Source organism: Ricinus communis, chromosome 9 (assembly GCF_019578655.1).
Source record: "Ricinus communis isolate WT05 ecotype wild-type chromosome 9, ASM1957865v1, whole genome shotgun sequence".
Taxonomy (NCBI): Eukaryota; Viridiplantae; Streptophyta; class Magnoliopsida; order Malpighiales; family Euphorbiaceae; genus Ricinus; species Ricinus communis.
Genome location: NC_063264.1, coordinates 25,873,623 through 25,901,261, shown reverse-complemented (window position 1 = coordinate 25,901,261; position 27,639 = coordinate 25,873,623). Strand labels below are relative to the sequence as shown.

The window sequence follows — 27,639 nt, the reverse complement described above, 5'->3', positions numbered from 1 at the left end:
TAAGTGTTGTTCATTGTAATATCTACAAACACCAAAAAAGCTTATAGTAAAAAAATTGATATAATTAAAATCCATTTTTATCAAAATATTCAAAATGACTCTAAATTTTATTTCTCATTCTATTATGTTTTTCTCTCTACTTCATTAATATTTTCACTCATAATGAAAAAGGTTAGAATTTAAGAGGGATAATTAATGCTCTATTAATATTTTAAAAAGTAACACTTAGTTTAGAAAAAAATTAAAATAAATATCATTTTAAAATAAAGAAAATATTATAATAGCCTATAAATTTCTAATAAAAATAAGAGATAAATAAAAAAAATAATACCTTATGATTTTACCAACTTTTTAATTTTTAATTATGTGTGAGAGAGATATGGTCATAAATCGGAATAAGAGAAAAGAAATTTCACTGTTAAAAAATTTTGATTCGTAACAATTCAGTCATTTTCACACTGATCGACATTATTATCATATTGTTTTTCTCTGATAGTATGAGTTTTTAGAGTTCAATAACTTATAATTGTTGTTTGACCTCAAATCGTGGTTTAAAAAGTCAACGATCCGATAGAAATTGATTTAACGATCAAACAATAATGTTGTTGTAAGGATTCAACCATCTTCACTTTGATAAGGAATCATTATCATATTGCTCGTGTTTGATGATGGTTAAATCCTTATGAAAAATACTTTAATGACGAAATACTTTTTCTTGTCATAATTTATGACCCCATATATTTTTCTATTTAAAAAAAATTACACACTAAAAAATTATCAAATCCAGGTGATAAATATTTAGCCTTTTATCTCTAAAAATAATAAATCAACCAACCAACTTGTAAACAATATCTAAACAAAGTATAATTAACAGAAAACATTGGTCACGTTTTTTCCTTTTGTACAGTGTGTAACGAAATCTCGTCCATTTTATTGTGTATTTATAGGAATTGGTGATCCAAACAAGGAGTGTTGAGTTTATGCCATTTTATCTTTCCCTTTCCACTTTCTTGATGAGCACCTCTTTCTTGCTCTATGGAATCTTGAATTCTGATGCCTTTGTAAACCTGCTTTTTTTTTATTACAATGTAAACCTGTTTTGTAAATAATAAACAGCAATGCCAGACATGCCAACATTCTGTATTTGTCATGAGGTTTCTAGTGATAGCAGAGCTTGGCCAGATAGCCTTATTAGAATCTCTTTGCTGTTTATGTTTTCATTGCTTTATTCCTAAAAATTCTGCTCTCCTTCATCTGAAAACAGACTGCTTGCTGCATCAGGTTGTAGTAATTTCTTTCATCTGTAAATTGCCCATATTTACTGGTTCTTTTTCCTAGCATATTTTTGCAGTTATATATACATATATATCTCTAACCCTATGGAAAGATATATGATATTGTTTGAATGAATGACAGGTTCCAAATGGCATAGGAAGTATTCTGGGAATCACACAGTTGGCATTATTGCTTGCACTATAGCAGACTCCAGAGTACCCTTGACAGTGTCAGTGCTTTGTTGTAACTGGCTCCCATTTAGTAAGCTTGAGATTGCCTTTCATTGTACCTTAAGCCAACATATAAAATTCATGGTAAATTTTCTTATTCTATTTTTAGTTATTTCCATACTAAAAATTGGACAAATATTCTTTAGATAGAACCTCACTCCCTTAGCCCTAACTCAATTCTTAACTCAAACAAGTGACCAAGACTACAGCAAGTCCTTCAGCCTAGTTCTCACAATACCAGCTGGTTTTTCCTGCATTCACCAAGACAGTAACAAAAAATTGATTAGGATTAGGAAAAAAAAAAAAGAAAAAGGGAAAAGTATTTGACAACTTTCACTATATATATATATATATATATATATATATATATATATATATATATATATATAAGATGAGAAAATTCTTGTTTAGACCTGATTCGTGTCTCCATTTATATACCAAATTCGTAAATAATTGACAAATATTTATTAGTTTTAAATAATAATGTAGCGTTAATTATTCAATATCAAATTATAAAACACATACATATACATATAATTCTCCTATTTATTATTAAAAATTGAATAAAATTATTAAAATAAAATTAACAGAGTTACACATATATTTGTTTTAAAATTTTAAAATAATTGAATAAAATTATTAAAAAATTTAAAGTTAAAGATTTATTTAAAGGGTAATTAGGCCAAAAAGAAAAGTTGTATACTGAATCACCTGATGTTGGTGGATGTTTTCCTCCCGGGATGAGGTAAGTGAGTGATCAAGTAGACGACCTCTTTCATCATAAAGAATAAGCCCACTAAATATTGGTAGCTCACATTTTTCTCCCATTAGTATTGGCCTTTGCCAAACTGGTGAAACTGAGTTATGGCTTTGCCACCCTATGCCAGACGAATCACACCTTTCAAGCCCAAGAAGTGATGCTGATGCTGATGCTGGTGGTGGTGGTGGCCTCCCGCCGCCTTTCTCCTCCCACTTGTGAGCCTCACTCCACCTCATTGACTCCATCAACATCCTCCTTATCTTCACCCAGTTGTTAGAGTCATGAGTTTCAGACCATGTAATGGAACTTTCTGCAACTGTCTCAACATGGTTAGCCATTTGCTTTCTTTGTGCTTTTCTTTTGAGCACAGTTACAGTGCAGAGACCAATGACAGCAAAAGCACTGCACACAAACACAAGGAATGCTTCTTTTGTTGATAGCCTCCATTTATCCTCCAAATTCCACAGTGCTTCCATGGCTGGTTTTCTGTCTCCTGTTAGAACTGCAGAGAGTGAGCCGTTAATCTTTTTAGTTAATAAGCCTAAGCTTGCAAGTGAGTACGGAGAATGGTTGTTAATTTGGATATATGTAAAGGGTAGGTGAGGTTCACGTGGGATCCACCGCCGTCTGCCTCTCCGGGGTTTGCTTGCTCTGCCGTCTGCTGTGGGGTTTTCTCCTGTTTTAGGCCGTCTCACTATAATAAATGCATCTCACGAGGGATGTGAAGTTGCCATAAAATGTCTGTATAATGATAGAGGTGTGTATATATGTTGATTGTTAAATGGACCTATTTGCTTAGATGAAATCATTTTATTAAACCAAACTAAACATCAAATTATAGGTGCTGATTTTTCAATATTTTTACATATTTATTGAATAACAATTATAAAATTTTAAATTAATTTACATAAAAAGATATTTAAAAAAAATTATATAAATATATTTTAGTATATAATTTTATATAAAAGTTATATATTATTATATTTTATGTAAATTTGATCTAAATTTTATAAAAAATTTTAAATAAGTACCTAAAGATATTGAAAAATACCTGGAACTAAAACACTCTAAAATTCATCCAAATTATAATTTAAAAGTTCAGTAATTATTAATTATGTTTCTATAAAATACTCCATCGCTTCAGGTATTTTTATTTTATATAAAACATTTCACTAGTAATATAATTCTCTCTTCTCTTTCTCTTGATCATCAGATTGCAATATAGTTCACTTTGTTTTTACAACAGTTAGTTTAATGAGTAATTGTCAAATATATCATTCATTAATTAATATATGTATAACTATTTATAATTAATAGATAAAGTAAATTGAGAAATATTCAAATTTTTATTAGAATATGATAGATAAGTTGCCAAATCTATTGTCTAAATTACTATACATTACAATGAGACCCTATCAATTAATAAATGCACTATAAGTTTGTATGTATTTGACTTAATTGATATTTGTAATTCTTATTTTTCTATTGGTAAAAATTAAAAATAAAACTGAAAGATGAATTAAAACTACTAACGTTTATGGAAATAAAGTAAAATTTAAGTTTATTAGACTTAAATAAAATATTTCACTCTTTATATGTGAATATTCCTTAAGATGCTTTTTATAATAAAAATTATACTTTTTAAAATAAAGAGCATCATTGGGAATGTTCTAAGAGCATCTTTAATACACTTTTTATATATATCAAGCGACTTATTTTAAAGAGTCATATCATAAAATAACACTCCAATGCACTCTTTATTTTTTAAATATAAAATAGAGAGTCAATTTGGCTCTCTACTAATGGAGAGCCAAACTCCATTCTCTATTCTATTCTACATTTAATAAATGCACTACAAGTTTCTATGTATTTAATTTAATTATTTTTCTATTAGTAAAAGTTAAAAAAAAAACTTTAATGTTTATGAAAATAAATGTAAAATAAATAATAAATATAAAGAATATATGGACTTAAATAAAATATTTTACTCTTTATATTAAAATATCCTTAAAATATTTCTTACTATAGAAATTATGCTCTTTAAAATAAAAAATACAATTGAAAATACTCTAACATGAGCTCTCTCTCTCTCTCTCTATATATATATATATATATTAAACAATTTGAACTTTAATCATTGAGTGACTCTAACACAGTAACTTTTTAATTTAATCTAATAAATACCTTTATTTTATTTTATAACCTCTTAAACACTTTTATTTTTTTTATTTAATCTACGCTACAGCTATTTAAACACTTGAATTTTAGTCTTTCAATTATTAACACTTTTAACTTTCATTTTAACATAATAATACCTAAATTCTATTTATATAACTTTTTAAGTATTTTTATGTAACTTCTTAAGCACTTTTAATTTTTTATTTAATCTAATAGACAACTGAATTTTATTTATTGATAACATTTAAACACTTATGAATAATACATATAGATATTAAATAAAGTCATATGCTAAAAGATATTTAAATATTATTAAAAAACCAATTGAAATGTCTATTAAATAGTAGCTTTTCTGAGGTTAAAAAATAACACAAATTAAAACAATATTCATCTAGCATGTTACTTGAGACAACACTTGCAACCTTAAAATAAAGGGTTAATTACTGTGAGGTCTCTGAGGATAAAGTATAATTAACAATTAAAAAAATAATACAAATATCTATATTTCTTTTAATTAAATTTATAAAAAAAATTATTTTTTGTTGTATTAAAATATCAAAAATACAGTCTTTTAATTTTTTAAATTACAATTTTAGTTATTTTTTTATTTTTTAAATTATTTTTAGATAAAAGAACTAAAGAATAATAAAAAAATAACTAAAGAACAATTAAAAAAAACCAAAGAATAAAAAAAACAACTAAAACGGCACGATAAATTAAAAGAATTATACAATAAAAATTAATATTTTTTATTAATTTTAAAGTATTTCTAACAAATTGCTACTAGGCGTTTATGGAATTATTATAGCATGTCAATCTAGGTAGTTGCTATTGCTCCTAAGAAATTCGTTGTTTCCAGTTTACTTTTTGCATCATTTTTTCTCCCATGCTTGGAGTTGGTCAACAATTTTGAGTTAGCTCCTGTGATTCCCGTTCTTTGTGCATAAATCCTTGTGAGAATTTCGCGTAGTTTCAGAAGTTCTTCTGCTTCCAAGACAAATTCTTCTATTTGAGCCTCATAAAAACCAGCAATAGGTTGATGAATCATTACCCTGATGATATAAGAAAAGAAATGGCTATTCTATCTCGCATAATAAATAAAAAGATGATGAGAAGAGATAAAGAATAATAAGAAAACAAAAAGATAGAATTGAACAACCGTACAGGGATTGTTTATGCATTGCATACGGCTCCACAATGGAATTCACTTTTACTTACCTTTTTTTATCGAATAAAAACATAGAGTTTATCAGGTCTAAATCAGTAAATAATCCAATAATCACCCTTTCCTTGTCTTTGGAGGAGTTCAAAAATAAAACAAAATACTATGGTGGTCCCGTTGCTTTATTTCATCAGTAATTTAGCAATCCCAAAGTTTTTTTATTTGAAAAATAAATCTTTTTTTTCGTACTCTTTTATTTTTATAATATAAATAATGCTAAGAGCCCTCCAGTGCGAAAACAAAAAAAATTTTAACGCTAAAATAGGCCCCTGATAGAATAAAATCAGAAATACCCTTACTTAATATCTCACACTACTCTTTTCATACATAATCTAATATTTAAAAAAATAATTCTTATATCTATATCGAATTTGAACTACCATGCTATTATTACCTAATATTTATATTTCAATATTTCATATGGCGAAGGCATAGTTTTCTTTTTTCTTTCAAATAAAAACCCATTAGCGCCAAGTATGAGGGAATGCTAAATGTTTGGTAATTTTTCCTCCAACTAGGATAAAAAGACCAACTAAAGGCCTGTCTAGTCTCCCCGAGTATCATAGGGGTGGAACCTATTCTATGAATACCTCGAGAGGGGGGTCAACATATGGATTACTCTTTTTGTACATCGACCCAGCGTAGAAAACGGAAGTGCGCAGGAGCGAGATTTTTTAAATTAAATTACAACATGATGACACAATTACTATTCAGAGAAAGGAGGCTAAAGCTAAAGCCTTGAATTCGTCGGTTCGATATATAGATGAGTTCGTATCATTTTTCTTATCTATCTATAATGCATACTTTTTAGCCTCAACAACAAACGAACTGGAATTCTTACTTGACTTGGTTTATGCAACAGATTTTGCTTATTTGACTCCCAGGACGTGCCTAGCTATTAGGTTCTGACTCATGGATCTGCTCTAAGGAAGTACTTTGCTTCGGCGCAGGGAGTAGCGGATTGCGGAATAGTTCCTACTTTGTTTGCTGTGCCTACTTATTGTGCTGATGGTTCCTCTAATAAAGTTTAATAAAAGAAGAGTTTTTAATCTACCTTTCTTTATCTTTATTTTTTATCAATTTTTATATCTTTTCTTTTATATTAATAACATATTAATAACTCAGTCAAAATAAAATTATCTTTAAGAACAAAATGTTCGTTATACTTAATATTTTTAGTTTAATTTGTAGCAAGAAGTAACTTATTTTGAAGCGATAAGCAGATTGATTGCTCGAAAGAGCCGTACCTAGCTAAGGGAAGAACTATTCCTTTACTGATTGTAATGATATTAATGAAATGATATTCCTTTTATTGCTTGCACCTACCAGAAGAGGGAGACGTGGCCCTAAGTTTAGGTTGAGACGGGCCAACCCGAGCAGGCCTATAGGCTTATGGCCCAAGAGGCTAGGTAGCAAACAGAGTATGGCCCCAGTCCCCAAATTTGCCCCGTTAACATCCCGACAAGACAAGCCGCTGGGTTTTAGTGCGAAGCCCTTTTCGATCCACTCTCGCGTGGGCCCTCATCAAAAGGCACATGCTCATGATCAGAAGATGTCTCCCTACTACCCTTTTGAAATTTGAATTGGGTTTGGGATCGATAGACTTACTGCCTGTGATACTTAGTCTAAGTCGAGTCTTTGGTTCGACGATCCACTCGGCCGGTTTGAACTCGGGGCCTCTTGCGCTGAAGTAGCCACATCTCATTTGGTTGTCCTACTCTCATCCCCGTCGAGACCGGATTAGGTCGGAAATAAACCAGCCTTTTAAGATCACCCACTTTATCAATGCGCGCGATGTTGGAATGCCTTTTCCCACTAGGATTTCAATATGAACTCTGGCCTCAACAAGATCATCTAAGTTAAATGTCTCTTCATTAATAGCTACTAGGGAAAAAATGCTTGACACCACTTCGCTCTAGGAAGTGGAATCCCAACAGTGAATAGGCAGACCGTTGATACCAATCCATTGTTTGAGAGTCTCTAGGGGAAAGGTGGCGCAACCCGGCCACCACTCTAGAAGCTGAACTATAGCGATGATACTAACGATGTATAGCGCAGCTTGTGCCATGATTACTGTCGATTTTTCCCATGTGGTGTTGAACTTTGCCCCCATATGCTAGCTCCCAAAGACCAATGGGAGATAGAACTTGTTCCCTAGGAAATGCTTCACCGACCTCTCCAGTTTGGTCGAAGCGCTTTTTCGGGTTTATTTTTGGACCTCGGCAAGGTATCCTTTTCCCAACGCTTTAGCTCTCACCTAGACCACCTCTTCGGATTTTTTTCCGAATGAGCTCTTACTATTTCCCTTTCTTCCTTCTTGCTTATGGGATAATTAAACGGCCTTTCCAGCTTCATCAAAATCAGATTCTTGTATCTATGTTAAAAAGCTAAACTCAGAGCCTGCTGAGAATGCCTCCGGAAGGAGTGGAGCCACTCGACTGTAAAGGAGAGGAGCTCCTGCTTTGATGCTGGCCAATTGGGAGTAGGTTCCGGCTGCTCTTTCTGTGATGCTATTTTGACCTCGTAAAGATATTAGGAAATGGGAGTTGGATTTTCTTAAGATTAAGGGAGAATATCAAAAGTTCTTGGCTTTTAAGAAGCAATTTACTTCTTTTTCTGGAAGCTAGGGCAAGGCAAGGAATTTGAAACCCAAGTGGCGAATCGTAGGGCATGGAAGGCAATTCTATCAAGTAAAGCTAGTTGTCAGTCAGGGTTGAGACAGTAAGGTCGTTCAGGCTTGCTTGAGAAGGTAAGGCCTGATAAGGCTTGCTTGAAAAAGGGACGCGAACATATGGAAAGAATCAAATCCAGCCTCTCACCCCATTTTTGAGTTTATCTGATAGAAAAGTCGAGCTAGCCCCTGCATCTCTCAATCCATCTTTATAGAATTCCCGGCTCATTACAGATATAGCCCTTTCTTGGGAAAAACAAATTTTATAGGCTTTCTCGTAGCTTCTAACGCATTCTCTTCGTTCTTTCTCAAATACCCTCTCATTTGAAAGTTGGTATTCTCCACTTTTGTATTAACGAGAACCATGCTTTCTACTCGTGGAGTTTGACCCATTTCTTCGGGTGGATGCCTCAAACTAATCTCGTGAAAGCAGAACCTTTCTACGAGTCCAATAGCAAGCTCGCCTATTAATAAGCTCAAGGGAATAAACACCACCTAGTGTAGCTGTGAAAGCGGAGCAAGCCTCCATCCGAGCAATAGGTTTTATTTTCATAATGGGCGGGTGACCTTCTCATACTAGGAGTAAAAGACTCTTTAACTGACCTATTGGTGTAATTCTTTCCCTACTGTAATAATCGAATTAATTCGGCCATAAAAGTGGGACTTGCAAATATCCAAAATAGGATCATTTGTTATATATTTCATCATTATATCTTTATAGCACAATATATACTTAGATATTTAAATTTTAATTATTTAGTAATTTTAACACCTTAACTTTTAATTTATCTCATAAATACTTAAAATTTTATTTTTATAATCTCTTAAACTATCTTTAATTTTTATTTTAAATAATAATATTAAAATATCCATATTTATTAAATATAGATATATTCATCTATATTACATATGGATAATATTAAATATAAATATATTATTTGAAGCCACATATAAAAAAATATTTAAATATCACAAAAAAAATATTTAAATATCAAAATAAATATTATAAATTTTCATTAAACTAGATTGAAAATTAAAAGTCGATAAGTCCAATTATGCATTCGGTCTGTCTCTATAATTAATCGACATAAACCAAAAAACATAATTGTGCCCGACTTCAAGACTATTAATGATATCAGCTATTGGGATAGTTCTTTTGCATGCTTCATCCAGTGAACAGTCTCAGCAACATGTACAGCTCATGAATAGGGCAACATGTACAGGGGTACCATACTAAAATTACTCGTGTATAGACAGCATGCATGTAAAGAAATAAATTGACAGGCTAACAGATCCATTACCACCAAGCAGCACATATGCCAACAAAAAGAGAGCAATTTTTGCTGAATAGCAATCTCCTTAATGTTGAAATATCAAGGTTCTCTGCATCCTCCACTAAAATATTCTCACTGATTTGGTATTTTGGCAAAAAAGCTCAACAATACAAATATGCCCAATTGGTTTTTTTTTTTTTTTTACAACCGCCATGTAGAAAAAAATTGCACTTAAATAAAAACAAGGAGTAAGAATCTCTCCTTACTATTCCATTATGCCAGGTCCAGAGTTTTCCACATCAGCATCTCCCATCCCTGTATCTTCTTCTTCTTCGCTGTCTTCATCGCCACTGACCTCCTCATTGTCATTTCGTAGCTTAGCCATGTGTTCAGCAAGCAATTTATCATCTCGTTCGCTCACCTAATGAATGCATCGAGTCAGATGAGTACCAATATGAAATCACAAGTATGCAACAATTAGAAAGAACTATTTGATTGAGACCCATTAGACTTCATTCCATATCCACTTTTTGATATAAATTAACGCTTTATCGTCTATGGGTGGAGGCTATGAGCTCATTTGCTCAACCCCAGGGAAAGGGCCCCCGTCAGCCTTAGCTGGAAGCTAAACCAAATCTAAAGTATATATATTTGAAACCAGAACAAGATAATAAGAACTCACTGCTCTTGGTGGTTCCTTCACAAGAAGTTTTCCCTTGTGCTGCTCTATTGCTTCAGTGCAAGCAACTATCGCCTTACTGAGAACTGATATACCTTGGTCCTGCATGAACAATATCAATTAGAACACTTCAGTAGCAATGTTACCACAGCAAAAATCTAATGGATATTGCCTCCTAGAAAATAGAAAGGGATAAGTACAAAAAAATACCATATGGTTTCACAGTTTTGAAAGTGTTCTTTTAGGCAAAAAACAGATATGTGTTGACAATTCATTATAAAAACATGTAAGTCATTGTGGAAATCTCTTGTTCGCAAGAATCCAATCATCTTTACTCCGATCAGCCATAATTGTTGTATTGGTCATGTTTGGAAATGTATGTTTGGAGCTGAACAACTACTAAAATTGTAGTTTGGATATCAGATCAACCTCATCCCAAACAACGTTAGATGTTGTTCTGCTTTAGACCCACGTTATCAGATACGAGCTAACACACGTTAATGATAACTAATGAAAATGAAGAATATTGAATCCTTATAAACCGAAAATTTCAAAGGTGAAGTGCATACTTTTATACCTAATTTTCACCCCATACTTTTTCTTTCTACAAAATCAATTACACATAATCATCAAAAAAATGGAACCACAAAGTGCTCTTTTGTACTTACCCCAAATAAAAATGTATAGTGGACAGCTTCAATACTTCTAGATTGACAAACAATCAAAGAATAAGATATAATATGATGTAAGATATATAAACTAGGTAATTAATGAAAGAGGAAGAAATATAAAAGAACGACGAAAATTAAGGGACAACATTTGGTAGAGCGAAAGAGGAAGAAATATAAAAGAACGACGAAAATTAAGGGAAGTTGAATTTAAAATCCAAAATTTTTTTCTTCACTTCAATTTAAATCATTAATTATTATAGGGCTATAATAATAACTAAATGTAATTTCCCCATCATTTCCTCTCCAATTTGGAGAGAAAATAGTTTGTGGGCCCATATATTATTTTCCCTTATTTATCTGCTGTGCTTTCCCATATAATTGACAAGGAAAATGCCATTTTATTTTCCCTTCCAGTAGATTTTCCTCCACTTTCACTTTCCCAAATAAAGGTTTATCAAATCACAGATAAAATCAAGTAGAAGATAGAAAGATTAGTCAGCATCTTTCAACTTCAACCAGAAGTCAGGCAACTTAAGCTAGAACAGTGCTAGTGCAAAGATTCCAATAGTACAAAAAACTTTACTATTACTACAAAAAATCTATCTTATGATCTAGACAAATTTGAGAGAGGGAGAAATTAACTACTATGAACTTCGCATGCCAAAGAAATTGATCAAGTCAAGTGTGCTTGAAGGACTGGTTACTTGCATCCTACCATCTACAGATGCACTGAACCAAGAAAGGTAGTAACAGAAGTGTCCAATAGAAAATGAGCTACTGCAGTTTGTTATTATGAGTGATATGAGCAATGATATTTATACTCCAGAGCATTTGATGGTATTCCACTCTTTGAGCCAAAGGAAGAAGAGTGTCAATAACAAATAGCAGAGTACTATTATGATTTTCCAGCATACTAGTAATGTATAGTTTCACTAGATTTCCGCCTGTGTTAAATAGAGGAACTATCAAACATTTCACGACCTTGAGGTAATGACACTCCAATAGGTTACAGAGAACATATAAAAATAAAATCCATGAGCAATTCAAGAGTTCATTTTTATCAGTAGGCACAAGTCTAACCTTGTCTAGTGTTTGCGTGGTAAGAACATAAAGTGGAGGGGCAACCAGTTTAATTTTCACAGGACAGTCCTTGTTGCCTGCAGCCTCAGCTTTCCTCATTGCATCCTGTTAAGTAGATAAATAAAAAGAATATGGAAATTGTTAATGTGTCTTGCCACTAAAGAATTATCCACAATAATAAACTTTCTTAGTCAATTGAAAATACTACAAATTATTGGAACTGCAAAAGAAAAAGGGAAAATAAAGGTGACCTTAATGTGAAGAACCCCATCAAACTGGAAACATTTCATTTCAATATCAGCCCGTATCTTCAATGGTTGAGGAGTCATTCTTCTTCTAATATTCTTTACTAAAGCTTCTTTGATTTCCTCTGTCACAGCAGGTACCACCTTGGTTACCTATACAGCAAAATATGACCTCATTCATCCAAATAAAGGATGCAGAAGAAGATTTTAGTTAATAAGACTTACTTCTTGACCTTCAAGACCAAGTTCTTTGACTTCACGGGTGAGGATATTCAAAACCGAGTCAGGATCAGTCACAATGATTTTAAACGCCTGCACATCAATCGCATTAAGTCGGAAAGAAAAATTCAAGAAAGATTATCAAAAGCTATACAAAAAGCAGCACAAATTCTCACCTCAAAAGCATGGCCATACTTCCGGTACAAAGGCCAGGCTATATGGATATACAATTCCTGTGATAAAAGTTAAGCTGGTTAAACATATAATGACTAAAAGGATTTAAATATTTGGTCATAAAAACCGGATATTGTTGTTGTTGAGATGCTGAGAGAAGAAGCACTTGAACAAGTTAAAAAATAAGGCTTCTTCCACTGATAACCACTATATCTATTAGTAATTTTCGACTCAGTAAATTAATATAAATTGTATCCATAAAATCATTTAATGCCAAATTGTTTTTCAACAAGCAATATTTTCTAAGTTTTAGAAAACATGATTCTTGAGTATAACTTTTTGTGGTATAGTTAGTTAATAATTTCTACTTGATCAACAAATAACAGATTTTTACACATTTCTAAAAAAATGGAAACAACAGTGACCATATTATAACAGAATTAAGAAATTAACTGGAGTGATTATTAATATAGATTCAAGTTTCGTAGAAGCCATAGTGAAATTACAATAAGCTCAGTGATTATTGATGAAACTAAACCATCTCAAATAAACAGACTACATCATACAGCTAGCAGAAACACGAAAATCTTATCCACCACACGACTCAGAGGAGGTGAGAAGGGCCCTTACTCCATTCCACACAGCTTATTACTATCAGCCCTCCCAAGCAACGAATGACACATTGGGAAGGACACAGCCCTAGCGGGCTCTCAGGCTTCACTAATAACATAGAGAAAAAGAGCATGCAAAAGTAACATAACATTAATAGATAGAAATCTCCTGAAGATCTCTCATAAATCTAGGTCTACCTTACCAAGCAGCCACCAATTCAACAAACCAAATATAGCTCGTTAGCTTGAGATAAGCACTAGCTTTGTTATTAATCTCAAACATGGTGTTTGGAAAGTCTAAAAATGCAAGAATCTCATTGAAATCAATTCTATTTAGTCAATTCTCACATTTGAAAAGGTTATAATTGCTAGAATTCAATTCTTTCAATCATACAACAGACTACATGATCTCCCTCCATTTTAATTGACATTTTTTCACGAAAAGCAAACATGAGATAACAAATCTAGTCTTTCACTAAGATTTCGAGTAGCTGTCCTGAATACAAGTTGATTGGCCAAATTGTATGTTACCCCGACAGCCAGTGTTTGAAACGCAACACTAGCATTTACACAATTGAAATAACAATGGAATTTAACTAATAGCAAACTGAGCACAAACAAAAACTGCTGACTCATGAGTCCATGTCCCTTCATTTCATAGGCTACTACTTTAGCATTAGTTTGATTGATCAAATTATGGTTTACATGAAAACACCCTTATCTAAGTTAAATTTAAAATATAAACAACTAACTAAATAAATAAAAGAACAAAAGAAAATACCTCTAAGTCGATACCCATAGTCTCTGCGACATGTCGCATAATAGAGTGGACAAGCTTACTCTTATTATACCTCTCCTCACAAGCTTGAATATCTTCTTCACTAACTCTCCTTTTGCTCAAATCAATATAACCTTTTTCCTTATCAACACGAAGCACCATAACAGGCTCGATACGGCCCACCTTAATCAAGCTACTCACACTACGAATACGACGCCGTGAAAGCTCAGAAAACAAGATCATGCCCTCTATGTTATTGTACTCAAGCAGTGACACGTACGCGCCCATATCCGCTATGTTCTTCACTTGTATCATCACTGCCATATCCACCTCTGGATACTTCGCTTCGTACATCCGGCATTCCAGGTTCGGCGTGTGGGTTCCCATCTTTGATTTCTGTTCTTGTTTTCAGAATTTGGGTCTTTCTTTTTCCTTTTTTTTTTTATTATTTAAGAATTTTTTTGTTCGCGGAGATTTTAGGGTTTTGAAGTAGACGATAATAGAGCAAAAAGGAGGTATTTAAATTAATAAAGGAAGACACCTTGTTCTGGGCTTATCTTCGGTCCGATGGATCAACATAAGAGAGTTGTTGGGCTTTCCGTTTATTGCAAGATTATTAATATATCCTATTCTTTTTCTTATTGATACACTCAATTTATACATAGCATTTTATATGGTTAATTATAATCGTTATATGGCAATTAGATTATCATAAATTTATTTATTTGGTTGAGTTATTGTAATTTCAAGCAACTTTAGTGAAAGAGAGAAGTTTTGGGTTTAATTAAGCAAGTAAGAAAAATAGAAAGGCCTAGAAGCAAGAAGAAGTATATTGGAAACACATCAACAAAGACAAAGCCAGTGCAAGCTCTCGACTCCTCCCGTTAGGTCACACAAAGTACAAAAAAGGAATTTATTATTGCAAGCACAAGGCTATTGCGAGGTCGCACGAGGAAGCTAACAAAAGGTCCTCGCATAGTCACGAGGGTTGCTGATTTTAGCACTCTGATTTTGAGTCTTATTTTATGTATTTTTGGATTTTTAGGTCATTTTAGTAATCTAAAGCTATATAAATATAAACATTAGTATAGGTATTCTTTATGTATTCTAGAATATATTTTATAAAGCAAAGATTGAAGAAATTCCATCAAAATTCAACAGTTCTTTTTTCCTTTCTTGTTTTACTTTATTATTCTCATATTTAATGAATTTAAATTAGTTTTCTTAGTTTCAATTATATTATGAGTAGCTAAGTTATTTTCTAAAATTGAGTAAAAACCTATTAACCTTATTCTATGATATGATTAAGTAATATTTCTTTGATTTAGTTTAAGTGTTTTGACTTATTATTTATATGCTTACTTGATTTGTGAATATAAAGGCCTAATATTTGCAATAGATCTAGATATTAAGCGAGGTAATAAAAATTGAAGTTTGATATTAGTTTGAGGAATATTAAGTAATGACTATTAAGACTTAGACCCAAAGCTTAGGTTCTTAAGATTTACTTTAATTTGCCATAGAACTTAAAGAATTCGATTTAGTAGAATTGATCACAACAATAAAAAAAAAAGGAATTAATCTGAATATGGTGGGTATGATTTGAAAAAATATATTTGCTAATTTGGAGTAAATTATCTTTAAAATCAATTAAGCTAGATTTAAGGAATAAATAATTGAATTATAAACCGGTTAATATAATGAAAACTTAGTTACAGGTTTTTATTAATTTGATTTCACTAGTTATAACTTTTACTAATAATTATACTTATTTTCAAATTCAACCTAAATTATTTTTCATCTAGTTAGTGTAATTATGATATATTTTGGTGCTAAGTACTAAAAATATTTGTGGGATGATAATGTGGATTTATTCATATATTACTATTATGGCAATTGTACACTTGCAGGAATTTTCACAACAAATTTTTGGCGCCGTTATCGGGGATTTATTACAGTATTTTCATTAATTACGATTATAATTTGTGTTCCTAGATATTTTTTTCTTTTAATTATTCAATTATTTCTAGTTTATTTCGTCTAGGTACTTTCCTCTAGCGCATGCAAAGTAATTGAGCACAACCATTATTAGATTTTGATCATGAACTTGAGAAAACTATAAAGAAAAATAAGGAAAAAACAAAGAAATATGGTTGATAACAATGTTAATAATGATCCACCAAAAGTCCTCAAAACTCAAGGACAACAAGTTAATGTGTATGCACAATTGACTTTGAGGCAATATGGTATATCTAATCTTAATGAAGTATAGTCAAGTGTTGTTCGTCCTCCCATTAACAACAAAAATTTTAAGATCAAGTCATGAGCGATTCAAATACTTTAGCAAAAGTAATTTGAAAGGAGACTTGTTGAAGATCCAATTACACACATTAATGATTTTTTCTGGAATAGTGTGAGACCTTCAAAATGAGTGGAGCGAGCAATGATGCTATAAAACTTAAAGTATTCTCTTTTACTTTCACAAGAGTTATTAGTTTTAGTCAACTTGTGATGCTGCAAATACATTCACCACATGGGATGAGTTATCCTAAGCTTTTCTTACAATATATTTTTCTCCTGGTAAAATAGCAGAAATCATACAATAGATTTCTAGTTTTTACCAAAAGGATGACAAATCACTTTATGAAGCTTGGAAAAAGTCAAAGAAGTTGCAAATAAGGTGCTTTTATCATGGTTTTTCTAATTGGATGTTGGTCCAAACATCTATAATGGAATGTTATAAAGAGTGAAGATTAACTAGATATAGTTGTAAAAGGTGATTTGTTAACAAAGACCACCAGTGATGCTCTATAGTTGATTGAGATGACGACATTTAATAACCATCAATGAAATAATGAAAAGGGATGATCAAGAAAGGTTACAGGAGTTCATGACATAGATATGATGTATGTTGAATGCTAAACTATATACATTAACAAAAATGATGGATAAGATGAGTGTTAATGTTATTCTACTAAAGTTGTGAGTTGTGAGCTATATGGAGGAGGTCATTCTTACATGGAGTGTTAATTAAGATGAATTGCAATTTAAGAGCAAGTTAACTATATGGACAACTTTCAAAAGTCAATCAATCCATAATATAATCCATACTCTAACACTTATAATCCAACATGGAAAGACCATCTAAATTTCTCTTAGAGGGATCAAAGTAACAATACAAAGCCAATTTTCTTACCAGGCTTTCAAGATAGACAACAAGGCTTTGTACATCAATAAAGACCTCAAGAGGAGAGGCAACCTTTAGAGAACATAGGTGTTAATCTTGCTAAGACCACTCAAGAATTCATGATGGAAACTAGAACTCAAGAATTCATGAGGAAACCAAAAGAGCAAAAAGCCTTAAAAAGAGAGGATAAATAAAGAAAGACAATAGAAAGAAAGAAAAATTGATTTAGAATTTTGCAAGAGTTAGATGTCTTCTGGGTGTACAATCCAAAAACAACAATAAAGAACATTGTTCTTTTGAGCGTGCGAAGTAGTGAGAAAATGGCACTAGAAATAATTTGATATCTCATGCGTTAAAAGTCCAAAATAACCTCTCTAATTGATGTCGTTTTCATTATTTATTTAGAAGTGAGCAAATGTCGTAAAAGACAAATCAAAGATATTGTAATACCAAAAGTGCCCTCACTTGATCAAAAAATTACAAAATCATTCTCAATTTCTACTATAGCGCGCAATGTTCACAATCCTCAATGATTATATTATCTTAATATTGATATAATATTAAAATATAATTTAATTATTATTATTTAAAATTAAAATTATTGATGATTTATAATTTTAATAAAGTTAAATTTTTAAATCAAATTTGTACCAAATAATTTATTAATTATAAATATTATATAGTATTAAAATAAATTAAGAAAAACTAAATTAATTTAATTAATTAAAATTAATAAAATTTTATTACTACATTTTTTTTCTTTCTATTTGCATTTTTATATATGTTATTAAGTTTTATAGATTTTAAATTATAGATTATAAATAGTGTACATAATGATTGCAAGTCAAGTCGAAACGACAATATATAGAAGATATTAAGCGATTTGGGCATTTTTCGTGATGAAATTAGAAATGGCAACGGGTAAGGTACCCGCTTGTTTAAGAATATCTGAATCCAAACCTGATTAAAATATACATATCTGAATTCGTTCCAAATCTGTTTAAGAAATTGTCTGAATCCAAATAATTATTAAATATATTTATGAATATTTAAATGGTTAGCGATTATTTTATCCATCTATATAAATATTCGAATAGTTAAACGGGTATCCGTTTATTGAACCCATTTATAATAATTAAATTCTAAAATATATTAATAAAATATAATATAAAAAATATAAAATATAAATTAATTAAATCTAAATATTCAGATATTAGTACAATCTAAAAATAAATTTAATAAAATTTAAAATATTAAAAATATAATATAATATAATAATTTTAACATAATTGAGTTCGAGTAATGAATACTTAAATGTTCAAATCTGAATCCTATACGAATCTTATATGAATAGTAAAATTAAAAAGGGTGTAATTAAGACTTTTGTTAACTTTTTTTAAATGAATTACTTTTAAAAAGTTTCTGAATTTTTAATGACTTTTACAGAGTTTGTAATTTAATGAATTATTTTTACAAACTTTACTTAAAATACTTTTATAGACATTGATAAACTTTTATTGATTTCCATAGACTATTATTTAATTATTTAAAAATAAATTTTATCACTTTAATTTTATTATTTTCTTTGTTTGTTTCTACGTATATTTTAAATATTATTCCACATAATGTTATATATAACTTTATACACAAGTAACAGACTTTATTTTATTGTTTTATTAACTTCATAATATTTTTAATTTTTTTATCTCACAACATCATCACTATTTTTTTGTCAAGAGAATAATTTTTTTTTTTAAATTATCATATTACAAATTGTCTATAATTAAACCACTAAATTCATGTCATACTCGTCATATCTTGTTTATTACTTATTTGATAAATACTTAAATCAATAATAATCACGCTTTTAATTATTTAAATACTTAGATCGATAATTACATTTATCAGCATAAAAAGTTATCCAATTAATCTTTTTAATAAAATCTAAAAATCTATATATAGTGGGGTTGTTTGCTCAAAACAATTCATTAAATGCTTCATTTAAAATTTATATTTTTACGAGAGTCCTTTAAAATTAAATTAAAAACTTTAAATAATTTTTTGTATGTATGAGTTTAAAAATTATTATTTAGTAAATAATTTTTAACTTTTAAAATTTTATTTAATTTCTATATCTCTTACGAAAGAAAATATAGTAAGGATAAATGAAGACGATAATGCAAAAAAATTAGAAAGAATAAAGATAATTTTTTTATTTAAAAAACCTATTAAAATTTAAAAAAAATAAAAAAAATTTAATTTTTTTATTTATAACAATACATAAAAATCATTGAAAATATATAAACGTTTATATCTATAAAAGTCAATAATTTTTTAAATATTAATTTATTTTTAAAAATTTTATAAAAATTATAATTATATGGCTTAAATTTTATAAATTTTTTAATTTTTTTAAAAATTTATATTGAATACTTAATAATTTATACAAAACCTTTTTAAAATCATTATAGAATACAACTCCACTTTTAAACTTTATTAAAATATTTAATAGTGGTAATTAAATATATCCTTTTCAATTACAAATCTGTTCCAAACCCCGAATCCTTACTATTAGGATTACCTCGGGTCATATCCATCTGACTGCTATCTGTACCGGAAATTAATTGAATTGGTACTGTTCATCTATTGTAACATCGATACACGCATTTATTGCTAATAGAATAGATTTTCTTGGCATCCAAACAGAGGAGTTGCTAGCATAATTTTGATTCCAGTTGTCGTTGTTGACAAGGCTGGTATGCTAAATTCTTTGGACCGACATTTTTAATTTATTTTTGTATTTATTTTGTTTAGGTCGGAGCATACAGATATCTGAATTAGGTTTTAAGGAACTGAACTTTACGAGTACTTAGAAATTGTAGAGAGAAACAAACAATGTCTGGGAGAAATCGTGGGCCTCCTCTTACGATGAAAGGCGTCCCTCCTCATGGGGGCATGCCGCCTGTCATCCATGAACCACATTTTGGTAGAGGGCTTGGACCCATGCCGCCCCATCCAGCCTTACTCGAGGAATTGAGAGAATCCCAATTTGGGTTGGATCCAAGGCGGCTGCCTCCTCACCCTGCGGTTATGGAGGAGCGTCTTGCTGTGCAACACCAAGATATTCAAGGTTTGTTGGCTGACAATCAGAGATTTTCTGCAACCCATGTTGCGCTTAAGCAGGAACTGGAAGCTGCTCATCATGAGTTGGAAAGGATGGCACACTATGGGAACTCATTGCATGTGGAGAAGGATGTGCAGATGAGGGAATTGCATGAGAAGTCTATGAGGTTGGAGGCCGATCTTCGTGAGGTGGAGGCTATGCGCGCCGAGCTTCATCATGTTCGTGCTGATATTAAGGAACTTAGTGAAGTGAGGCAAGAACTTACAGGTCGTGTACAAATGATGACTCAAGATTTGGCTAGGTATAATGCGGATTTGCAACAAGTGCCAGCTGTGAAGGCTGACATAGAAAGTATGAAACAACAATTGCAGCATGCACGGTATATACTTGCAGGATCCTTATAATTTAATGGCATAGAAAGCGGAGGAAGACTTCATTTCGGGCATCTTTTTGTCTGCAATTAGTTGTTATTGATTTATTTCTCTGTTTGCAGAGCTGCCATTGACTATGAGAAGAAAGGATATGCTGAAAATTATGAGCATGGTCAGGTGATGGAGAAGAAATTGATTGCAATGGCTCGGGAGTTGGAGAAGCTCCGTGCAGAGATTGCTAATGCAGAGAAGAGAGCTCGTGCTGCTGCCGCTGTAGGAAATCCAGGTAGATTGTCCCTTCATTAGTTTCAAAGGGTTTTTGGTGATAAGAAGCATGTAAGAAATGTACACACAGAAATTTTAGGGAAAAGAAGGAAGAAGAAACAGTAAGATATGTAACACATTACTTTTCTAGAAAACGAAAGTTATTAAAAAAAGAATTGCATAATTAGTAGGAGTGGATTGAGGCTTCATACTGAGGAAGTGATTAAGAAATGAAAAACAGTGAAGTTACACCAGCTGTGCTTGATATTAGCTCACGAACTCCTTGGAAATTATAAAGAAGCCAAAATGGAATATCCTACATGGTAACAAAGTTATTCCCAAAGTTTGAAAAGAAATTTTCTGGCAGAATGTTACAGGTAATATTGTATGTTTGTCGATCGGTTTTATTTGTCACATTGTTATACAAAGATGAAGGGGTCTGAGAACTTAATTTAGATCATTTCACTATATTCCCAAACAAACTTAACCAAAGGGAAGAAAACATAAAAACTCCCTCAGCTTAGCTTTTCATTTTTTAGTTCACCTAGCTTATAAATTGCTTCACTTAAGTCAATAGATTTGCTGAGTTGTTCTGACTTTTCATTTACTTGAATTTGCTTCTATATTGGAGCAAGTTGATGTGTGATCAATAGTTTCAGCTTTAGCTTGAGTTTGTATGGATAAAGGGGTTCGATTGATTAATTTGCCTTTGGTTGAGATTCAACCACCACAATTTCTGCTTTTACCCTTGAAATGTGAAGGATGGGATCAGTCATCTAGCTAACATGTGATCTACTTTTGCTGTTTAACTGGTGTCAAAGCCAAATGTTTTAGGTATTGTATTGATGCAGGTCAGGTCTCAACGGATTTTTTGATGAGTTGATCCAGCATGTCTCTCTTTTAGTTTCTGTTCAGATTTGCAATAAATGCATGGTAGATAGAAACTAGGCTTTATATTCTCAATCCATTTGTCCCCCTTAGGAAGCTTGATTTATCATTATTTGAAACATTTGGCTTTTCTCTCATGTTTTTCCGAATATGTTTAATCTTAGGTGCAACTTATAATGCAAACTATGGCAATTCTGAAGCTGGTTATGCAGGAAATCCATATCCTATCGGCTATGGCATGAATCCTGTAAGTTGATTACTTTACATATGATCTCAATGTGTACACATATCTTAATGTGTTTAGATGTTGATGTTTCGATATATGCTTTTTTCTATATCTCTGCACATTTTTAAGCTGGATTTTCATCTGTGTTTGCATACATCATTGAGTTTTGTTAATCAATTGAATGCCATTCTTTCTACCCAAACATTCAGGTGCAAGCTAATGCTGAAAGTTATCCTCAGTATGGAGTTGGACCTGGTTCGTGGGGTGCATATGATATGCAGCGAGCTCAAGGTCACAGATAGACTGGTTTCCAAATAGATGTATGTTAAATGGTACCTTGGGCTGCAACTTACTAGATACTTAAGTTTAAATTGTGAACTGCAATTATGATATTAATTTAGAGATACTTGTTTGTTTCTTTGGGTTAATGGAGATGTACCTGAATATGACAGTTCATATTGTTTTGGGTGCATTATACTATTATCATTTTGGTATCTTCTAATGCAAATATTGGTGTAAACTCTGCTCTTTCCTTCTAAATGCTGTACCTTTCGTCCATACTTAAGTACATGAGTTTTCATGATGTCAGAGAAAGAAAAGGTCAGGTGTATATATTATGTGCTGTTATAATTGGATTTTGCTTCTTAGAAATTAGAATTGAGGTCTTTGCCTCTTTGATTGTAAGATTTCCAATTTTTCAGAGCATCAGAGTCCATTTACTGAAATGAGTGTTTAATTGTAGTATCTTTTAATCATAATGGACAACTGGGTTATGTCAATTGTGTTCCTTTACCTCATTACCCTTATAAGATAATTGCTGCATAGAACCTTGGATGTTAGCAAGCGCTTCAATTGCTGAGTGAGCTCTATTGACTCTGCTATGAAGATGCTGGCAGAGTCCAACATAAGGCTTAATTGAGTTTTCAGCTTAGAAATTCACTCTCTCTCTCCTCTTCTCTTTATCTATCTGAATCTCCTTTCTCTTTCTGCTTGCAAACATGGAGGATTAAGTAAATATATAGAGAGATTATAATTGCTATTTGTTGGTCTCATGGTTGTTGACCTTTTCTCTTGTATTTGAGCATAACCACTTAATCCATTATTATCTCCTAAGGATACTATTATTTTTGTTGGCATTTACCTGTTCTATTAACAACTACATGCTTGTTTTAGCAGAAATTCTTATTGTTGTTATTACACTGTGTTCATAGCTGTGAATCAGTCTTTTAGCATTGAGCATTTAGAGATTGATGACTTTGTGAACCTTTTCTTTAATCCTTAGAACAATAAATTTTTATTTTCCTGGGAGCATGAGCATCTTCAAGATACAATGTGAAAGAACTTGGAGCCCTTGCATGCCTTTGAAGTGAACAGGTTATATACAATGTGTAGTAACATTAAGTTTGCATGTATTTGTTTAGCTACCATCTTTTTACCTTGACCTTTACTTTCGTTTTAATTTTTTTCCTCAATTCCAGAGGAGAAACTTTGCTCTGGTAAACTATAGTAATTTACTGGGGATGGTTTACTTGTTTTAGAAAATATTTCAAAGCATGCAGCTTTATTCTCTTATCTTATACTGTGGCGAAGGTGCAAGCTACTCTACTTCATACCATCCAGTAAGATTTTTCCAAGGACTTGTGAGCAAATCTCATGCTCATTTGGCATCTGCATATTTTGATCATTATCTAGATGTTTCTATTAGCTAGAATTTTAAATAATCTAAGTAATATTAGGAGTGAAGGTTGTTAAACTGATATGGAGCCTCTTGGCTGACAGGCCACCTATTAAAGGAAAACTTTTCATTTAGTAGTTTTGATGTGATAAAATTATAAATCCTGTTTTATTTATTTTTATTTTGGGAGCTAGATCCTGGAATGTCTTGCATAATGAGTTAAGGGGCTTGTCATTTAATCGGGCTTGTGAATTGGTTGGGGTTTTAAAGAATACTGTGGTTGGAGTTTGTTAATTAGATTGCTGAAATTTCATAACAGTTGAAACTGAGTTGTTAAAGGGGATTATTTCCAGGGAATCAATGGCAGTTAATAGTTGGGAAGCTGTCAGGTTTTAGGCCTTCAAATGGTAGAAGAGCATGAGAGGGAGCTGTTTCAGGTGTCTGAATGTGTTGTTGAGGGCTCTTACTTAGTTCTTCTAATTTCATGATAGATTTTAGGGTTTGGAAATTAAAACGGATTGCAAAATATCTTAATGCACAAGGATTGTTTTTGTTGCATTTTAATTTCTGTCATTCCACACTCGAGGGGGGGTTTTGTTTGCCTTCTAATTTCTATCACCTCTAGATGTGAGACAGTGTCATATATGTACAATATATATATGAGCAAGTAATAAACTCAAAGACTTATTCTTCTGTTGAGGATCACAAGTACATGTCCACATTGCAGAAATAGAGATCACATGGAAACCTACTGTTTGGTTCTGTTTTTCAATTATACTATCAAGTATGGTAGTCTTATTATTAGTTAACTGATCAAGGCGTATATGAAATTCAGACATCTTAAACCTGGAGACCTAGCTTTACAGTTTATTTTTGTGTAGCTGTTATTTTCATTAATTTTTTAGCTAATAGCAGGTTATGTATTACAATCACCTGCCATCGCATTGTTTGCAGTCAACTGTTACAGTTAGCATAAGACTAGATCACATAGCATTAGACATGTTAGCAGCTAGATAGTTACCCTAAAAAGTAACTGTTACAGTTAGAACAAATTCTTATGTTTACAGCCTTCTTTGCTGCTTGTTTGTATGTGCTGTAGTCTTAGATTGATTATGTATATTTGCTGTAGTCTTACAAGATTGCCATAGATTTAAGTTTTGCTGTTGGCTGAAACTTGTTTCTCCTTTGAGGAGAAGTTCAGTATCTTTTCTTTCCTTCCATAAAATCTTATTACAGCTTTGCCTTGGTTGGAATTGAAGTGCTATTACCTGTTGCATGGAATGGCTTAAAGTTTTGTCTGACAGGATCTGGCCCTTCTGGATCCTTTCTATCTGCCTCTGTTTTACACACGCAACCATACAGAATTTATTTTTCAGCTTTTCATTTTTTGCCTTGACTGGATTGAAGCTATTAATTGTTATGTTGGTTGACTAAAAGTTTTAATTTGATGGAATCTCTCCCTCCCTTTGGGTCCCTCTCCGCCTCTCCCTCTTTCTCACACACAGAGAGATACACCCATAGAAACATATTTACATATAGCTAGTGTAAGAGAAATAATGAAAACCCTTTCCTCAGTTGATTTCTCATTCCATTTTGGGGTGCTCTGTTAACGTTTTCCATTATCTTTTGACATTTTGATATTTTGACTGATGACAAAATATATGCAGTGGAAATATAAGACTTAAGGTTTAAGGTCAGAGTCTTTTTAACACAAGTAGTAGAGCTTTTTCTCCTCCACTTATATTTTATGGGGTTGGCTTGAAGAAGAACCACTGTCTTTTGCCTTCTGAAAGGGGATTTATCCATCTATCGTGCCTAGAAGACTTTTAGGACTTGAGTAGTGTCTTTTCTCCTGTACTGGTTTATTCTGTGGGGCTGGCTTCGAGGAGAAACATCATTCTGTGTCCCTTTTGAATTTGGATGTATTCATTTATTATCTTGGTTAGAAGAAGGGCATTTTATCATCCTGTTTGGACAAGCATAATCTTGGTTAAAGTTTGCGGCGGCTTGATGGAACATGTTAACAATGAAGCTGCACAATGAGTTTCATGGTCAAGTAAGTGATGTAACTTTCTGCAAATATTAACTCTTTTATTTGCATCCTTCTGCATTTTCACTTCAGTTTTATTGGCCCTAGAGATAAGGATCCTTTTTTCTCTTTTTCCTTTTCTCTTTTCTTTATTGCAATTAGATCTGTATGTGGTTGGCCGTACCTCTCTTTTGTAGCGCTTGCTAAGGAACCTTTTTTACCAGCGCTCAGGAAAATAGATTGGGTGGGCTTTCTTCTGATTGCAATACTGGCAGACATGAATTTGTTTGTTTCCTGTTCAATCATCATAACTTCATGTTCAGTTCCAGTGATGGTTGAGCTTTGATGGATAAGGGGATACTTTAGCTGCAAAGTGGAGGATCTTTCTTGAGTTGGTTTTCATTTGTGCAATTGCTGGACAATTTCCTGATCATTGGAAGCAAAAGAAGGGGGTGGACCTAATTGGACAATGAATTAAATGTAGGGTTAGGTATCAATATGCTGTTTGCTTTAGAGATCTGATGGTTTAATTTATAAGTAGTGAATTAGGAAGTAGTAACATTGAATTTGTTGTGCTACTGAGGATAAAACTGATAATTTGTTCTGATGTTGAAATTGCTGTGTTCTGATGCTTGGATATACTAGAAATGGCAGGACTTTTGCGAAGTCTTGGCATCATGGCATCCATAATTTAGCCATAGTTTATCTTCCAACAGTGAAGTTGGTCTTTGCCTTATACATATTATTCAAAAGTGTGCCATTTTAGTCTGGAACTCTGTGCTCCACATCTCTAGTTTGTAGAGCTTTTTCCCGCTGTGAAATTCTGGCTATTATGATGTGGACTAGTCAATATTCTCCATGATATAACACAACTCAGGCAGCATCGCTACCCTATTTCCCTGATCTGCTGGATATTTCATGTCAGCAAAGTTGCTTGTTATTTTCGGTATAGCTGTTTGAATTATTTCGCTCTTTCATCTTAACTAGGTGCAAGTGGTGCTAAATGCTTCCATGTGTATTGCAGTAGTGAAAGTGAAACCTTGTACATTTTATTTACAATTTATTTATTTACTTTTTGTTTTTTATTCTATATTTTTGTGTTTTTTCATGTCATTATGTTTTTGTATTTTGGTTATCTCAGTTGAATACTCTTCACTAATGACATCTGATTTTCCTAGCATATTTCTCTTGTTTGCTTGACATTTTTTCTTCTTTTTTTTGCTCTTGTTTCTAGGGTTGTAATCTTTGGGCCCTGGGAATTGCTGCCTTTTGCCTCAGCTGAGTGATTTCCTTGAGGTATTTATTTCCACTTATTTCTGTTTTCTTCTATTTTTGTTTCTTTAGGTTTTAATTGATGACAACCTCAGAAAACTTAATCAAAAGAAATAAACAAAAAAATAAAAATAAAAAAGATCATAAGGAGAAAAAAATGCTTCAATGCTTGTCATCTTGTCCCACTGAGTTCTAGTCAACTCGACCTTCTAAGAAATTTACAAATGTTTGAACTATGATCAGGGACCGCCAACTAAAGATTTTAAACTATTTATACATAGGGAAAATTTTGAAAAATTACCAGAGGTAATTGCTGAAACAGAAAATTGCATTTTGGGGTCAGTTTTTGATATATATATATATATATATTGCTCGTCACACGCGTCAATTATTATCACTAAAGTTATAATATAATAATATTTAATAAATTTATGTATAATATAATATTTATTAAACATGCTTAACATTTTATAAGTATTTTTCTTTGCCATATAGTAAGAACTCATGTATTATTATATAGTTTACAAACTTAATGA

General features: G+C 31.8%; 3 protein-coding genes and 1 non-coding gene across 6 annotated transcripts; 1 reads left to right on the top strand and 3 right to left on the bottom strand.

Annotated features, from left to right (window-relative positions):
• Positions 1-1,269: 1,269 nt before the first annotated feature.
• LOC8269042 lies at positions 1,270-2,953 on the bottom strand. Its single transcript, XM_002531193.4, has 2 exons — positions 2,217-2,953; positions 1,270-1,756 (listed from the first exon to the last, which is right to left on the bottom strand). Exons 1-2 carry the CDS (start codon positions 2,739-2,741, stop codon positions 1,709-1,711), a joined length of 573 nt encoding a protein of 190 aa, XP_002531239.3. The 5' UTR covers positions 2,742-2,953; the 3' UTR covers positions 1,270-1,708.
• Positions 2,954-9,601: 6,648 nt separating this feature from the next.
• Positions 9,602-14,575, bottom strand: LOC8269047 (eukaryotic translation initiation factor 2 subunit alpha homolog). The gene is made up of 7 exons (XM_002531197.4): positions 14,071-14,575; positions 12,681-12,737; positions 12,511-12,597; positions 12,292-12,438; positions 12,041-12,145; positions 10,293-10,391; positions 9,602-10,031 (listed from the first exon to the last, which is right to left on the bottom strand). The coding sequence occupies exons 1-7, from the start codon at positions 14,452-14,454 to the stop codon at positions 9,876-9,878; spliced, it is 1,035 nt and encodes a 344-aa protein (XP_002531243.1). The 5' UTR covers positions 14,455-14,575; the 3' UTR covers positions 9,602-9,875.
• Positions 14,576-16,658: 2,083 nt separating this feature from the next.
• Positions 16,659-16,765, bottom strand: LOC112536662. The gene has a single exon (XR_003080632.2). It is a non-coding gene; the product is annotated as a small nucleolar RNA R71 (small nucleolar RNA).
• Positions 16,766-19,753: 2,988 nt separating this feature from the next.
• On the top strand, positions 19,754-27,133 carry LOC8269048 (protein FLX-like 1). 3 transcript variants are annotated; one of them, XM_015726652.3, is made up of 5 exons: positions 19,754-19,886; positions 20,069-20,757; positions 20,872-21,035; positions 22,066-22,148; positions 22,337-22,621. In XM_015726652.3, the coding sequence occupies exons 2-5, from the start codon at positions 20,150-20,152 to the stop codon at positions 22,427-22,429; spliced, it is 948 nt and encodes a 315-aa protein (XP_015582138.2). In that variant the 5' UTR covers positions 19,754-19,886; positions 20,069-20,149; the 3' UTR covers positions 22,430-22,621. The 3 variants fall into 3 exon arrangements, with proteins under 3 accessions (XP_015582138.2, XP_025015231.2, XP_002531244.2); XM_025159463.2 differs by lacking the exon at positions 19,754-19,886 and adding an exon at positions 27,066-27,133 and having other exon boundaries at positions 19,900-20,757; positions 22,337-22,447; XM_002531198.4 differs by lacking the exon at positions 19,754-19,886 and having other exon boundaries at positions 19,901-20,757.
• Positions 27,134-27,639: the final 506 nt, after the last annotated feature.